We start from the raw sequence: 17,321 nt of genomic DNA, 5'->3' as shown, positions 1-17,321 counted from the left end.
GACTTAAATTTCTAAATTGTAACTGTACCAGCACAACGTGTTCTGTATTTCTTTGAAGTCATTTGCTCATTGACGTTTCTTCTTCGATCCATTCAAAAGTAACTCGTTCACTTATGTCTAGCTAATTTAAAAGTAACTTTCTCTTTCATGTTTCAATCAAGTTCAAAATCATTTATATTTTCAATAGATTTGTACATAAAAATTATAAATTATAAAATTATGAATATAACTTATTTTAAAAAATGGACTTATAAAAAATATTATTTTACTAATTTAATTATATAAATATAAAGTTTAAAAAACTTTTACGCAAACCTTTGATGAGCCTGGAAACTCATTAATAAAACATTATCCAAAACAGGTCAAAAAATTAACTACATTTTTTATGTGAAATAAGACGATCTAATCCACTTTTCACGGATCAAATGCAGGACAAACCAAAATCTATCCCTAATAACATATTCAAAGGCAAAAAGAGTGATCAGCAAAATATAATAAAACTATCTAATCCTTGTAGAAAAAAACAATAAACAAAGAATATTTTAGGAACAAGAGATTCACCAATTTGTAGGATGGCGTGAAAATATTTGTTTATTGTCTTTTATTTAAACTAGATTTAGAAAAATCATTCAACCTTTATAAGACATCGTTTATCTAAAATTAAACTATTATTCAGATTTAAGAAATTAAAGTTAAGACATTATTAATATTCAAAATTCTGATATAAATGTTACAATGCATTGAGTAAAATAAATTACAATGTTCTACCTAAAAGATTTCTTCAAAAGACATTTTTATAACTATAAATTCTATCAAGATCATCCTCCATGTCGAGTTGAATTCCATTGTTCAATTCCAAATTTTGTAGAATGTGAGCCAATTGTTCAGATGGTTCTGTAACCTGCACTTTTTTCAACTCACTCAAGCACCATAGTTCACTCGGAAGATCATCTAACCTTCCACAACGGTAGATGAACAAACTATTAAGCCTTGACATTGCACCATTGCCTAGTGAAATTATTTTTTTAATTATATATAATTATAACAATTAATTATAATCATATAAATGATTTAGTTAATTAAATATAAGAAAATTTACATTAACTTTTTAATACAAGTTAAGATAAAAAATAAAAATATATAATATTTTCTAAATATAATAAAAATTAATTATTTTTCTTAACAAAAAAAAAAACAAAGACCGTGTATCACGGGTCAAAACCTAGTTTAACATGAAACTATTAATTACTATATACATACGTCATTTAATTTGTAGAGAACAATGTTAAAAGATGTTTTCCAACTTATATTATTTAACAGAAATTAAATTGAATAAATAATTATGTAGGTGTAAAACCAATTATGAGACAATTTTTTTGTCCATATTGATCAATAACATAATTGATTATGCATTTACTTAGTTTTTTTTTTCAACGACTACATATTTGATTGGGTTTAGTTTTTTTTTGTTATTACTGATTCAACTTAGGGTCAATTACGTTAAAATTTTGAAAGTTTATTTTTTCTGTCACAATTATTACTTCCGTATCAATCTAATTAGAGTAAAATATGACATTTTTTACAAAAATTAATTTAGGATTTTAAGTTAATTAGTCAAGTTATAATAAATTTTCTTTTTCTAAACTAATTAAAGTAAGTCATAACAAATTGGTCTAAACTAATTGAAGTAAATAAATAAATTCATAACAAATTTATCTAAATTTATTCAAAACTTAAAAGAGAAAAACATAACATATTTTTCTCATAGTACAATCATAAAAACGAATTTAATATCATTCATCCTAAATCTATCACTCAGCCAAGCCTATAAAAAATAAAAAATGATAATTATTTTAAATCCATAAGAGTAAAACAGTAATTTAGAGTATAACATTAAATCAATTACTAAACATCTTTATTATATATTTTTTGTAAAAAAAAACACAGTATTTGTGATTCAAATATGTTTATCATGTCTTTAATATCGATATTTAGTAATATCGTATGCACGGATTGCCATGATTCATAAGACTCATCATCATCCGTAATCATCACAATTAAGAATATTTTTTCTTTATAATATATATATATATATATATATATATTCTATAAATGATATATTTATTAATATAATTATTATATTAACAAATTATTAATTTATACTATTTTTTAATTAATTTTAATACAATATTATTTAGAATATACATTTTTTATTTATTAAAAGTTTATAATACTTATTGTTTCAATTTAAAATTCATTTTAACTCCAATTTTTCTACTTTAAAAAATTTACTTTGTTATATGAATAAAATAAAGTAAAAACTTTCCTTTTTTTTTCTTGAATCCAAATTATTTTTTTTACCTTTCCCAATATCTTTATTACAAAAACTTTAGCGCGCGTTATTTAACTCTTCACCTATAAAACCATTGGTTACACGCGTTCTTCAGATTTCAAACATTTTTTTTCTTTTTCTTCTTCTTGGTTTCCAAGAAGAAACAAAGACAATGGCTACTCTCATCGACTCTCATTTCTTAGCGTTCACCGCACTTATCACTGTCAGCATTCCCAATTTCTTTTTTTTTTTTCAATTTCATATATTTTCCGTTGTTCATCACAAACATTTACTTATTTTTGTTTAATTTTTCAGATTGATTATCAGTTTCTGTTTTTCGACATCACCGCGCTCCTCAAATTCGACAAAGTCACTGATTTTTCCGGCATCCTTATTCTTTACTGCACTTTGACCTTTTCCTTGATTTCAAAAGGTAACTACTATTCTAGTCTGTTCTGGTAATAAACAAAGAAGTGGCTAGTATATTTTATTGTTCTTTTAATGAATAAAACAAAGTGGTTGTTCAAATCGTTCTGCCATCAATTCCTTTTTTAAGGAAGCACGAATTTCATTACAATTGCTGTATTGACACTGGTGATCAAAGGCTCATTGTATTTTCGACAGGTAATCTAATGTATCCTTTTCTTTTTATGTATTTTGAATTATCAGGTTAAAAACAAATTATAATTGACAATTACAAAACAATCTTTATTCTCCTACCTGAGTTCCTATCGATCTTGAATAAACTCACTCTTTTCAGATAATCCTGACGTTGTTTGTTGGGATATGGGGAATTCGCCTGGCGCTTTTCCTGTTATTCAGGTATGTATATGTATAAGTCTATGTAATACGATTGAATGATGTCTTGTGTGCTTTTCTTGCAATGCATCTTGATAAATTTGTGGTGGTAGCATTGTAGGTACTTCTGTAGAGCATTGAGCATTGAGTACTTCTGTAGGTACACATGAACGTATGATATGACTACCATATTGTATTCCTGTTGTTTATTTTTGTAAAATTCCCTTTTAATTGGAGCTCTTTTATATTATACTGCATTGTTTGGCGTGTAACTTGCATAGTTGTTCAATGACCAATTTGTGATTATAGGTGTGGACTGTCAGTTTACCGGTCACATTGGTTAATGCAAGCGACAGAAATCCCTTTCTACATGTTGTGGATGTAATAGGTTGGATTTTGGCAAGGTAAGTGCTAGTATTGCTTTCAAACGAAAATATTTTGGTATTACAGGGTTGTATATGGAAGAATGTATAGTAAGTTTTGTTGTAATTACTGTATGAATTTACTTTTATTATTATATTTTATGCACTTTTTATTTATGGTGCATATTGGTGGTCTGAATGCAATTTTATACTCTGAACATGATTTGTCCATCCCTGTTCGTGTGCTCCCACCCTTATTGGCATGACGTCTCATGGCTTCTCAGGGCAAAAAATTCCATCAATTACAGCAGCGATGATTGATTATTGGTCTTATGTTGTTCTTATGTTTATTTGTTTCAAACCAATAATTGTCTAACCTTATATGAGTAATATTGTTATGCTTAGGTGGTTGGTTATCGATAATGACCCCTAATGAAAGACTAGTGCATTTGTCCATTCCTAGTCTCCGTATATTGAGATGATTGACAATTTGCTTAGGTATCATGAGGTGTTGTGTGTTGTGCGTTGTGCGTTGTGAACAGAGCCTATCATCTATGTTTTAGGGGTTAGAGTTTTCGATAATGGTGCCTAATACAAAAGTATATTACATCTATGTGTACATACTCAGTCTTTGTACATTGAGATGATTGACAATTTGCTTAGTGTTCATGGGGTGTGGTGGTGTGTTTTTCTTTTTTGCGTTGTATATTGTGTGTTATGTGTTTTTAATTGTGTTGTGTGTTGTGTGCTGTGTGCTTTGTCGTGTGTTGTGCGTTCTTTATTATTAGTTGTGTGATGTCTACTTTGTTGTGTTATGTTATGTTTTGTGTGTTGTGCACAAATCCTATGTGTCCATACTCAGTCTTTGTTCATTGAGATGATTGACAATTTGCTTAGGGTTCATGAGTTGTTGTGTTTGTGGTGTTATGGTGTGCGTTTTTCTATTTTACGTTGTGCATTGTGTGTTATTAGTTGTGTGCTTTGTCGTGTGTTGTGTGTTCTTTGTTTTTAGTTCTGTGTTGTTTGCTTTGTTTAGTTGTGTTATGTTTTGTGTGTGTTATGTTTTGTTGCGTTGTGGTGTGAGTTTTTCAGTTTTGAGTTTTGGGTTGTGTTGTTTGTTATTAATTGTGTTGTGTGCTATGTGTTGTGCGTTTTGTGTTGTGTGCTTTGTCGTGTGTTGTGTGTTCTTTGTTATTAGTTCTGTGTTGTCTGCTTTGTTGAGTTGTGTTATGTTTTGTGTGTGTTATGTTTTGTTGCGTTGTGGTGTGTGTTTTTCAGTTTTGAGTTTTATGTTGTTTGTTATTACTTGTGGGTTGTGTGTTATGTTTTGCGTGTTGCGTGTTATTAGCTGTGTTGTGTGTTGTACATTGTGTGCTGTGTTTGTTGGGTGTAGGCTGAGGCGTGTCGCGTGTGCCGTCTGCTGTGTTTTTTTTTGTTATGTCGACTTTTGTATGTTATGCGCAGAGCCTATCATCTATGATTTATGAGTTATGGTTATTTAGGGGTTGGGGGATTTAAGAATTAGGAGGATTTATAGGTTAGGAGGATTTATGGTTTAGACATTTAGGAGTTAACGAGATTTTGGGGGTTAGGGCTTTCAATAATGGTGCTTAATACAAAAGTATATGACATCTATGTGTACATACTCAGTCTTTGTACATTGAGATGATTGACAATTTGCTTAGGATTCACGGGGGTGTGGTGGTGTGTGTTTTTCTTTTTTGCGATGTATATTGTGTTTATTAATTGTGTTGTGTATTGTGTGCTTTGTCGTGTGTTGTGCGTTCTTTATTATTAGTTGTGTGTTGTCTACTTTGTTGTGTTATTGTTATGTTTTGTGTGTTGTGCACAGAGCCTATGTGTCCATACTCAGTCTTTGTACATTAAGATGATTGACAATTTGCTTAGGGTTCATGAGTTGTTGTGTTTGTGGTGCTAGGATGTGTGTTTTTCTATTTTACATTGTGTATTGTGTGTTATGTGTTATTACTTGTGTGTTGTGTTGTGTGCTTTGTCGTCTATTGTGTGTTCTTTGTTATTAGTTCTATGTTGTTTGCTTTGCTTTGTTGAGTTGTGTTATGTTTTGTGTGTCTTATGTTTTGTTTCGTTGTGGTGTGTGTTTTTCAGTTTTAAGTTTTGGGTTATGTGTTGTTTGTTATTAGTTGTGTATTGTGTGTTGTGTTTTACGTGTTGCGTGTTGCGTGTTATTAGCTGTGTGTTGTTTGTTCTATGTTGTGTGTTGTGTTGTTTGTTGGTTGTAGGCTGACGCATGCTGTGTGCCGTCTGCTGTGTTTTTTTCGTTGTTTCAACTTTTGTGTGTTATGCGTAGAGCGTATGATTTGTGATTTATGAGTTATGGTTATTTGGGGGTTGGGGCATTTAGGGATTAGAAGGATTTATAAGTTAGGAGGATTTATGGTTTAAAAATTTAGGAGTTAGGGGTATTTAGGGGGTTACAACTTTCAATAATGGTGCCTAATACAGAAGTATATGACATTTATGTGTATATACTCAGTCTTTGTATATTGAGATGATTGACAATTTGCTTATGATTCATGGGGTGTGGTGGTGTGTGTTTTTCTTTTTTGCGTTGTGTATTATGTGTTATGTGTTATTAATTGTGTTATGTGTTGTGTGGTTTGTCGTGTGTTGGGCGTTCTTTATTATTAGTTTTGTGTTGTTTATTTTGTTGTGTTATGTTATATTTTGTATGTTGTGCACAAAGCCTATAATGTATGATATAGGGGTTAGGTGTTAGGGGTTACGGGTTAGTAGTTAGGCGTTATAGGTTTTCATTGTCATGTTTGTATTACTTTTGTTGTTTCCGTCATTTACTCGAAATAATTGTGGTTTTAAACCTAGACTTTGTAATTCTGCTATTTATATTGATTTAGGCTTTATTGACGTAAAATGTTAAATATTATAGGTTCTTAAGATACATTATCTTTTAATTGTTCGAGTATTATGTATAAGCAGAATTATATCATTTTTGCTTTACTAGAGTAGAAGGTCAAGTTTTACGAGTTCGTAAGGTAAATTATTTTTTTCTTATGTGAGAACTATGTAGTTTTTGTCATGAACTATTATTCTTATTTATTTGTATATTTCTTTGTCTTACAAAAACTTTAATTTGAGATGTAGTTTCGCTTGTTGTTGTTATCAACATCGTGTTGAATTTGAAATTGCGTTTAGTTGCAGATTCAAGATGGGGAGGACTTCAATTCAAGAAATAGGAGTTGAATTTTCAATAATAAGATGTTTAATTCAACTTTTGATCAAACTTTTTATGTCCTTTGTTCAATATTATGATTTTTTTTTGAACTCTTTCTCTAGGTATTATTCTAGCTAACAAAACATGAACAATGGTTTGTGATTAGCATTTTTCAAGGATGTGGTGTTCGAGGATTTGTAGATCTTTTGAATAGTGGTCGAAGGAAAGGAATTGTAAGATTCAGAATTACATGCTGACTTAGGGTATTATTTTCTTACTATAAATTATAATTTGAGATGTAGTTTCGTTTGTTGTTCTTATCAAAGTTTTGTTGAATTTTGAAAGTGCATTCAGTTGGAGAAGGGGAGGATTTGTAGATCCAAGCAATGGAAGTTGGATTTTCAATAATAAGGTGTTTCATACAACTTTTGATCCAAAATTTTGTGTACTTTGTTAAAGATTATGATTTTTATTTTCGAACTCTTTCTCTAGGCATTATTAAACATGACATTACATGCTGACTTAAGTTATTATGATCTTACTACATTTTTCGTTTCTTCAATTTTATAGGTGATTGAACCATCTTGCAATATATTTGAAGAAGATCTTTGCAAAAAAGTTTTCACACTTCAGGTTAGAATGGTGAAAGTTGAATTCATGGACTCTGAACTTCCTTGGATTCTGCATTTTGTTTCCTAATTCCTGAGACAAGAAATTTTGGTCTTTATTGTGAGTTTATTTTATTTTCATTGTGGAATTGTTCCAGTTCATTATTGCTGAGAATTAATTGAACTGATAAGGTCAATGAAGAATAAGATACTTGTAGAAGTGAGAATTGTAACCTAGTGTTTGGCTCCACCATTGAATGTTAATAATCAATAATTTACTAATCTTTTGGTTAAAGATCATTCTTAAGGTATTATCTTACATTCAATTATCTATTTCTTATAATATTATCAATGATATATGTTGTATTTGTCCTTTATGATAAGATTTTTTTATCATTTCATTATTTTTTATGTGATGTAGCTTGCAAGCTTGAATTCAACACTACAAGGCAAACGTTGACTTTCTGTACTTGTTTCCTGTGTTTCCACCATCATTAATGCCATGTTTGTATTGCTTTTGCTATTGCAGACATTGAGTCAAAGTAGTTATGGTTCTCAACCTCTACTTAGTAATTATTCTATTTCTATCCATTTCTCACCATTCAATGTTAATAATCAATATTTTACTAATCTTTTGGTTGAAGATCATTCTTAAGGTATTATGTTACATTCAATTACCTATTTTTTGTAATATTATCAATCGTATATGTTGTATTTGTCCTTTATGATAGATATTTCTTTATCATTTCATTATTTTTTACGTGGTGTAGCTTGGTGGCTTGAATTCAACACTACAAGGTAAACGTTGCCTTTCTGTACTTGTTTCCTGTGTTTCCACCATCATTAATACCACGTTTGTATTGCTTTTGCTATTGCAGGCATTGAGTCGAAGCAATTATGGTTCTCAACCACTACTTAGTAATTATTCTATTTCTATCCATTTCTCACCATTGAATGTTAATAATAATTATTTTACTAATCTTTTGGTTGAAGATCATTCTTAAGGTATTATGTTACATTCAATTATCTATTTCTTATAACATTATTAGTCGTATATGTTGTATTTGTCCTTTATGGTAAGATTTATTTATCATTTTATTATTTTTTATGTGGTGTAGCTTGTTGACTTTTTGTACTTGTTTCCTGTGTTTCCACCATCATTAATACCATTTTTGTATTGCTTTTGCTATTGCAGGCATTGAGTCGAAGCAGTTATGGTTCTCAACCTCTACTTAGTAATTATTCTATTTCTATCCATTTCTCACCATTGAATGTTAATAATCAATATTTTACTAATCTTTTGGTTGAAGATCATTCTTAAGTTATTATGTTACATTCAATTACCTATTTCTTGTAATATTATCAGTCGTATATGCTGTATTTTGTCCTTTATGATATATATTTCTATATCATTTCATTATTTTTTATGTGGTGTAGCTTGGCGGCTCGAATTCAACACTACAAGACAAACGTTGACTTTCTGTACTTGTTTCCTATGTTTCCACCATCATTAATACCATGTTTGTATTGCTTTTGCTATTGCAGGCATTGAGTCTAAGCAGTTATGGTTCTCAACCTCTACTTAGTAATTATTCTATTTCTATCCATTTCTCACCATTGAATGTTAATAATCAATATTTTACTAATCTTTTGGTTGAAGATCATTCTTAAGGTATTATGTTACATTCAATTACCTATTTCTTGTAATATTATCAGTCGTATATGTTGTATTTGTCCTTTATGATTGAGATTTCTTTATCATTTCATTATTTTTTATGTGGTGTAGCTTGGTGGCTTGAATTCAACACTACAAGGCAAACGTCGACTTTCTGTACTTGTTTCATGTGTTTCCACCATAATTATTGCCATGTTTGTATTGCTTTTGTTATTGCAGGCATTGAGTCGAAGCAGTTATGGTTCTCAACCTCTACTTAGTAATTATTCTATTTCTATCCATTTCTCACCATTGAATGTTAATAATCAATATTTTACAAATCTTTTGGCTGAAGATCATTCTTAAGGTATTATGTTACATTCGATTACATATTTATTGTAATATTATCTGTCATGTTCTATTTGTCCTTTGTGATAAGATTTCTTTATCATTTCATTTTTTTTTATGTGGTGTAGCTTGGTGGCTTGAATTCAACACTACAATGCAAACGTTGACTTTCTGTACTTGTTTCCTGTGTTTCCACCACCATTAATACCATTTTTGTATTGCTTTTGCTATTGCAGGCATTGAGTCGAAGCAGTTATGGTTCTCAACCTCTACTTAGTAATTATTCTATTTCTATCCATTTCTCACCATTGAATGTTAATAATCCATATTTTACTAATCTTTTGGTTGAAGATCATTCTTATAGTATTATGTTACATTCGATTACCTATTTATTGTAATATTATCTGTCATACATGTTCTATTTGTCCTTTGTGATAAGATTTCTTTATCATTTCATTTTTTTTTATGTGGTGTAGCTTGGTGGCTTGAATTCAACACTACAATGCAAACGTTGACTTTCTGTACTTGTTTCCTGTGTTTCCACCACCATTAATACCATTTTTGTATTGCTTTTGCTATTGCAGGCATTGAGTCGAAGCAGTTATGATTCTCAACCTTTACTTAGTAATTATTCTATTTCTATCCATTTCTCACCATTGAATGTTAATAATCTATATTTTACTAATCTTTTGGTTGAAGATCATTCTTAAGGTATTATGTTACATTCAATTACCTATTTCTTGTAATATTATCAGTCGTATATGTTGTATTTTGTCCTTTATGATAGATATTTCTTTATTATTTCATTATAGTCGTATATGTTGTGTTAAGTGTTATTAGTTGTGTATTGATTGTTATGTGTTATTAGTTGTGTATTGATTGTTATGTGTTATTAGTTGTGTGCTAATGTGTTGTGTTGTTGTGCTGTTGTATGCTGATGTTAAGGGTTTGGCGATTGGGGGGTAGGGGTTGGGGGTTGGGGGTTAGGGGTTAGGGTTTTCGATAATGACGCTTAATACAAAAGTATATGACATATATCTGTCCATACTTATTCTTTTTACATTTAGTTTATTGACAATTTGCTTATGGTTCATGGGATGTTGTGGTGTGTATTTTTGTGTTTTGAGTTATGTGTCGTGTGTTGTGTATTATTATCTATGTGTTATTAGTTGTTTGTTGTGTCCTTTGTTCAATTGCAACAATGAATGATTATGTTATTCTCATGTCAATTTGTATCAAATTAATAATTGTCTGACCTTATACGAGTAATGTTATGCTTAGGTGGTTGGCTTTCGATTAAGAAGCCTAATATAAAAGTATTGGGCATCTTTCCATACTCAGTCTTTATACGTTGAGATGACTGACAATTTGCTTAGGGTTCATGGGGTGTGTGCTTGGGGTGCTATGGTGTGTGATTTTGGGTTTTGAGTTGTGTGTCGTGTGTTATTAGCTGTGTGTTGTGCATTGTGCGTTGGGCGTTACCCGTTGTGCGTTGTGCATTGTGTGTTGTGTTGTTGTTGTGCTGTTGTGTTCTGATGTGTTGTGTTGTGCTATTGTGCTGCTCCCTTGTTGTGCTGCTTGTTGATGTGTGTTGTTCTGTGATATTGTGTTGTTATGCTGTTGTGTTGTGTCTTGTTTGTTGTCTATATGGCAAAAGTATATGGTATCTATCTGTGCATACTTATTTTTTTTACATTGAGATTGTTGACAATTTGCTTATGGTTCATGGGATGTTGTGGTGTGTATTTTTGTGTTTTGGTTGTGTGTCATGTATTATTATCTGTGTTATTAGTTGTTTGTTGTGTCCTTTGTAGCAGTGAATGATTAATCATCTAATGTTATTCTCATGTCAATTTGTTTCAAATTAATAATTGTCTCACCTTATACGAGTAATGTTATGCTTAGTGGTTGGCTTTCGATTAAGAAGCCTAATATAAAAGTATTAGGCATCTTTATATATTGAGATGACCGATAATTTGCTTAGGGTTCATGGGGTGTGTGCTTGGAGTGTTATAGTGTGTGATTTTGTGTTTTGAGTTGTGTGTCATGTGTTATTAGGTGTGTTGTGCATTGTGTGTTGTGCTTTTGTGTGCTGATGTCTGCTGTTGTGTTTTGATGTGCTGTTGTGCTGCTTGTTGTTGTGTGCTATGTGTTGTTATGTTGTTGTGTTGTGTTTTGTTTGTCGACTACAGACTGACGCGTGTATCATCCGTGTCATATATGATTAAAGAGTTATGGTTGTGGTTAGGAATTATGGGATGTAGGGGTTAGGGAGATGTAAGGGTTAGGGGGATTTAGGGGGGGTTGCGAGAATTTAGGGGTTAGGAGGTGGGGAGAGGGGGATTTAGGGGTGGTGGTTGGGAGGTTTTGGGGGTGGGGAGTGGTGGGGTTGGGTGTTAGGGGGATTTAGTGGTGGGGGTTGGGGGGATTTACGGGTAAGGGTGATTTAAGTGTTAGGGTTTTCGATAATGGCGCCTAATACAAAAGTATAGGGTATCTATTTGTCCATACTTATTCTTTTTACATTGAGATGATTAACAATTTGCTTATGGTTCATGGGGTGATATGGTGTGTATTTTTGTGTTTTGAGTTGTGTGTCGTGTATTATTAGCTATGTTTTATTAATTGTTTGTTGTGTCCTTTGTTTTGTTGTGCGCATTGTGTCATGTTTTAGGGGTCAAGGCTTTGGATAATGGCACCTAGTATAAGAGAGTAGGGCTTCTATTTGTCCATGTCTTTGTACGTTGAGATTATCTACAATTTGCTCAGATACACAAAGTGTTGTGCTTAGGGTGTTGTGGTGTGTGTTTTTCAGTTTTTAGTTGTGTGTTGTGTTGTGGTTTGTTGTTTCCTTAATTTGTTGTATTTGAATGGTTTTATTTTTCTTTACTTTCATATTTTACTTTCCTAATTTGCATCGAATGTTGCTAGGCGTGACCTCCCTTCAGAGTGAATTTTTTAGGTTAATTTTTGGAACATTTTTGTTGATTTATGTATAGCCTAGAATTGTCCTGCTTTTACTTTCTTCATTGTTCTGTTTTACTCATTGTTTTTTATTTGTGGTGTAGCTTGGTGTCTTAAATTCAACATTACAAGGTTAGTGATTAGTGGTTTTATATTGTTTTTATGATTGTTTGTTTTGAACCAATAATTATTTAACTTTGTTAGAGTAATGTTGTTTTATCTTTGAGTAATCTTATTTATTTGTTTCATTATTTTTTTACTTAAACCTTTTTTTAACCATATTTTGATTTTTTGTTCCAACTTGAATTACTAACATGCTGATCTTGGGTTTTAAGTCTACTTTTGACTTTCTTTTGTTGGTTTTAAGGTGAGTTTTAATCTTTATTGATGATTTGAGTTCAGATTTTAGATTTTGAACTCCTTGTACTGTTTCGAAACTTGTTACAGTATGTTTGAGCCTTATTCTTGCTACCTAGGCTGATTTTACACATGGGCATAATGTTACATTGCCAACTTTCAAAGTTTGGATATTTCAAACTTTTTTATGCAATCATTCATTGTTAAGTATAGTAAATTTTTCATAATAACTTCAGTTCTAGATCAGTATGACATTTTTTAATTAATGTGTGTGATGTGCTCATGATTTCTAGTTTTTGGCAGAACTTGAATTGACTCTAGTTGACATAGCTTGTTTTCAATTGCAACTCTTGAGATGATATTAGGCCATTGTTGTTTCTGTAGCCACTTGACCAAATAAAGCCTATCTTGAATCATTTACCATTGAACCCAATTTTTGAGCCTGTTTTGACCTGTTTTTGTGACTGACCTGCTCATTTCAAGTCTTTGGACCAGAAAAACTCTATGTACCTTGCTATTGAGCTGTGAAAGGGGCTTTGGAACTGTTTTGGGAGATTTTGGTAAAATTCAAGTGTGTGGTTAAAGTTAATTAAAGGAAATGTCACACAGTATAATATAAGAAGCAAAATCAACGGAGTATAGTGCCACTCCTACATATATCCCAAGTATTTAAAGGACAATAATAGAGGCACACCACGATGCCAAATACAAAGTAATGTAAGAGAGTGATAATAATTTAAATAAATTCCAAGAGAAGACAATACATGGGCCTTAGCCCTAAATGGAAAGCCCAAAACAGAAGCCAGTCCAGAGGCTAAGCAGGGGAACCATCACGTACCCCAAATCAGTTGGGCCTAGGGCTGACCCAAAGGGAAACCAGACTTGATTGACGTACCAAACCCTAGCTGAGAGAGAGACGGCTGCGACTCTAAGGAAGAGGGGTTGTTTCTGAAATTGAGTAGAATGAGTGTGTTAGGGCAGACTTAGGGTCTGGTTTCCCTTTGGGCCAGCCCTAGGCCCAACTGATTTTGGGTAGCCTTTTAAAATAAGGGCAGCAATGTAAGTGGGCCTTACAGAAATCATTTTGTAATGTGCTGAAAAGTTTGAAAGTGGCTTGAGAAAGAAAAAAAAAAGAAAAATGAAAGACAAAAATAAATTGTTTGATTATACCTGAAAAGAGAGAAAAAATATAGAATGAGAAGGGAAAAAATGAAAGTAAGAGAGTGATGTCTGAATCTGTGTGATGTCTTGAGGAGCATGACCTTACACTTGATTTTTTCAAATTTCTTGCCATTGTTCCTTCACTTCTCTTTAGTGCTTAGCCTTGAATCCTTTTCCATATCTTACCCTTTACCTTGGCCACATTACAAGTTGAAAATAAGTCCTATTGATCTTGAGTTGTATTGATGATGAGTAGTGTATTAGAGGCTCTTCAAGCCTATGCTAGAGCTAATTCGTGACGTGCTTTGCTGAGAGATAAACACTAGCCTGGAACACAAGAGGATGACTTATACACTGACTGTGAGGTTGTTTGTGCTGATTTATAAACTGATGTTTGAATGAATACTTCTTGCTTGATAAGTTTGACCTGTATTCAACATGTTTGGAGTTTTAAAGGTTTGATTGGTTCTTTTTTCTGGTGCATAACAGTAGCAGCTGGGTAGTGAGATAAGGATTCAATCCAAATCTGTAAATTGCTTCATAGTTTTTGTTTTCATTTGTGTTTGTCCAGGAGTGCAGAGGTTCTTTGAAATTTAAGCTGTCATTGTTTTGGTTATTAGTTGGTAATTCTATGTTATCTTGTTGCATAGTGGGGTTGATCGGTTCAAGAGACCGTTTGCACATCTTGAGGAGCATTATGGGAACAGTGAACGAAGCACTCCATTGCATTGCAGAGACAACATGTCTCCTTACCTAGGCAAGTCTTGGTTAAACATTTGGTTCAAACTTGTCCAACATGTCCAAATACTGGATTACCAACTTACACATTAAACAGTATTTGTCTTGTTTTTTTGTATTTTGGAGATTTGGTTGGTTTCATATTTGTTATTACTCATGGATTTTAATCTTATGTCCAGTTTATTAGTGTCTTTTCTTAGATGAGATTGGTAGACAAGTCTGTGAACCTTTTCTATGGTATTGTGGGAGTTATATGCAATTTCACTTTATGCAGAGAGAGAGTTTGTGCTCCCAAGGATGAAAGTAAACAACTGAACGATATTGAAAATGTTCCAGGGTCTGATGCGACAGGTGCTCAAAATGGAACCTCCAGATCAAACTACAGTGCGCGTAGCTTGTTAAAAAGTGCTAGTATTAGTGCTTCCAAGTGTGTAGTTGTGAAACAAAATAAAGATCCAAAGGTAGTATCTAACTCTATCTTTTCAAATGCTTGGCTTTATTAAGTGAGAAATTGTTAAATGATTTATAAACATGAGATTCCAACCCATCTTTAGTATACAACACATGTAAACGCATTCTTCACTTTAGAATTGGAACCTCATGGTTTTGGACCTCATAATAGTTTCTTCCTAGTTAGATATTTTGGAAATATATGGAATAATTGGTTGCAATTTTTGTCGTGAATAAAATATATTGATGTAATTGTGTATTTGTTTTGCATTAGCAAGAGGCAATGAAGGAGATAAATGATGAGACGATGGATGGAGTGACATGTTGCTGCCCTCCATGCTTGATTTTGATATTGGTGTTGCTTCGTACCTTCTTCCATGCTCTGATTCTTTGAACAACGAGAGAGAGGTGGTGATGGTGGTTTGAAACACTGTTAGTGCTTCTATTGCCTTTATAATTTTATTTATAGGATGATTAGTTAAAGTTTTTGTCTTATATCTTCTATTGTACATTTTGAATGATATAGGCTTTTTTGTTTATTCGATATTACTGCTTTATATTTATGGGTAGTAGCAGTTTTTGTTTAGTGATGCTTAGTACCGTCAGATTTTGATTTGGTGAGGAGGCAAAGAAACTGTTATTGTCTTTTTCTGTTGTGGTTTCTACGTCCCTGAGCAGTCTGGATTGTTTGAAAAATGTTTATTTTCCAAATTCATTCATCTCCTATTTGGAAGTTACTGATAGCAAGATCTGATGTGTTGAATTTGAGAAGGTTGGAGTTCAGAAAGTTACTGAATTATTACATTGAGCATTTATCTTCAGAACTGCTAATATTGATTTCTGCATTTGTTACCATATAGGTTATGTTTAGATCAGTTTTTCTTTGGGTGTATAAATTACTTTAAAGTTAAAGCTGAAAATAAGAGCTATGTTTATTTCTTTTAGGTTTTAAGAAGGCCAAGCAAAAGCTGCTTAACTCTGCACTCGTTTGACACATAAACCCACGCACGGCACTTGAAGTGTTGCTTCACCTGGGTGCTGTTGTAGACTTTCCGGGCAAGGGTGGTCTTCCCCAATCCCCCATGCCAATGACCGAGACAGCATTACGATTTGAACCACCTTCCAGGAGTCGCTTGATGAGATCCTTGGAGTCATGAACAAAGCCAACCACGTCATCTTCCTCCACATATCTTCTTAGCTTGTGCAGTGATTTTGCTCTTTCCTTCTCCCCCTCTTCCTCTTCTTCTGCTGCAGATTGATTATTGGTTTCTTTGAAAGCATCATATTTGCTTTTGTTGTCGCGTATTTCGTTGAGAGTGGCTTTGATCTTGTCTATTTTTTCTGCTACATCGCGAAGCAACCTTGCTTGGCCAAAGCCACGGATTCTACTCATTTTCCCTTGGAATATTTATCAGAGTACTGCACCTTCTACTCATTTACCGTAGAATGTTTATATTTATGACAGTACCACCGTGTTCAGTTTATTTCCTCTTATTAGATGTGATAGAATCATTAATATATTTAAGTCAAAGACTCAGTGTTGAATGAAAACGAAATTGCTTCAACACGACATTCAAATATAGTGTATGTTTCGCTGGGGCTTTACTTAGATATAAGAGGATCCAACCCCTTATTAATAACTTTCACCAAATGTACCACTCTAATACTTTTCTTTGATTTTATGAATAATTAAATTGCTAATATTATGTTTTACGCATGCTAAAATAATGTTATATATGAATTTTGATAGTGTTAATATCAAGTAGGAAATCGTATTCATTATATATTTTTCATAGAACTAATAATTAAATAATAGTGTAAACCCTATATTAAGTATAGTTCATATTCACAATTTCAAATTATATAATAAACTATCTTTCAAAATATAAAACTAATATAACATTTAGAAGATTGTACAAAATTGTCCTATATAAACAGAGTCATACACAAATCTCGTCCCCACTTCAACAGATTCATTGTTGTCTATTAATCCCGCCTGCATCATTATTTATGCTCACATATATATTAAAACTACTTATTTAATATTTTTTTGAAATTAATATTTAGAAAACCTTACAATATTTAAAAATATAAATATAACTAATTATTATTTAAATTTAAAAAGTCAAAATTAAGATATTAATATTTCATATGTTACATTTCTTTGCTCTATATAAAATACTTCCATAAAATAAATAACCAGCTAATTGGTATAATAGATCTCAAATTTCTAAGTAAATATTTAAAATACCCCAATCATTCTCATCATCCAAAGGAGGATAATTCCCCATAACAACTAGAACTTCATTGTTTATTTCCAAAATTTATAAGATGTAAG

General features: G+C 31.9%; 1 protein-coding gene across 1 annotated transcript; it reads left to right on the top strand.

Annotated features, from left to right (window-relative positions):
* Nucleotides 1–2,451: 2,451 nt before the first annotated feature.
* On the top strand, nucleotides 2,452–16,696 carry LOC114169558 (mitogen-activated protein kinase 8-like). The gene is made up of 8 exons (XM_085669031.1): nucleotides 2,452–2,555; nucleotides 2,648–2,765; nucleotides 3,093–3,154; nucleotides 3,440–3,534; nucleotides 14,446–14,552; nucleotides 14,810–14,994; nucleotides 15,258–15,415; nucleotides 15,929–16,696. Exons 1-7 carry the CDS (start codon nucleotides 2,505–2,507, stop codon nucleotides 15,375–15,377), a joined length of 738 nt encoding a protein of 245 aa, XP_085525157.1. The 5' UTR covers nucleotides 2,452–2,504; the 3' UTR covers nucleotides 15,378–15,415; nucleotides 15,929–16,696.
* Nucleotides 16,697–17,321: the final 625 nt, after the last annotated feature.

Source organism: Vigna unguiculata, chromosome 11 (assembly GCF_037176805.1).
Source record: "Vigna unguiculata cultivar grain cowpea cultivar isolate G323 ecotype 2 chromosome 11, ASM3717680v1, whole genome shotgun sequence".
NCBI lineage: Eukaryota > Viridiplantae > Streptophyta > Magnoliopsida > Fabales > Fabaceae > Vigna > Vigna unguiculata.
Note: the sequence above shows the minus strand (reverse complement) of the source record. Positions and strands in the feature narration are given on the sequence as shown.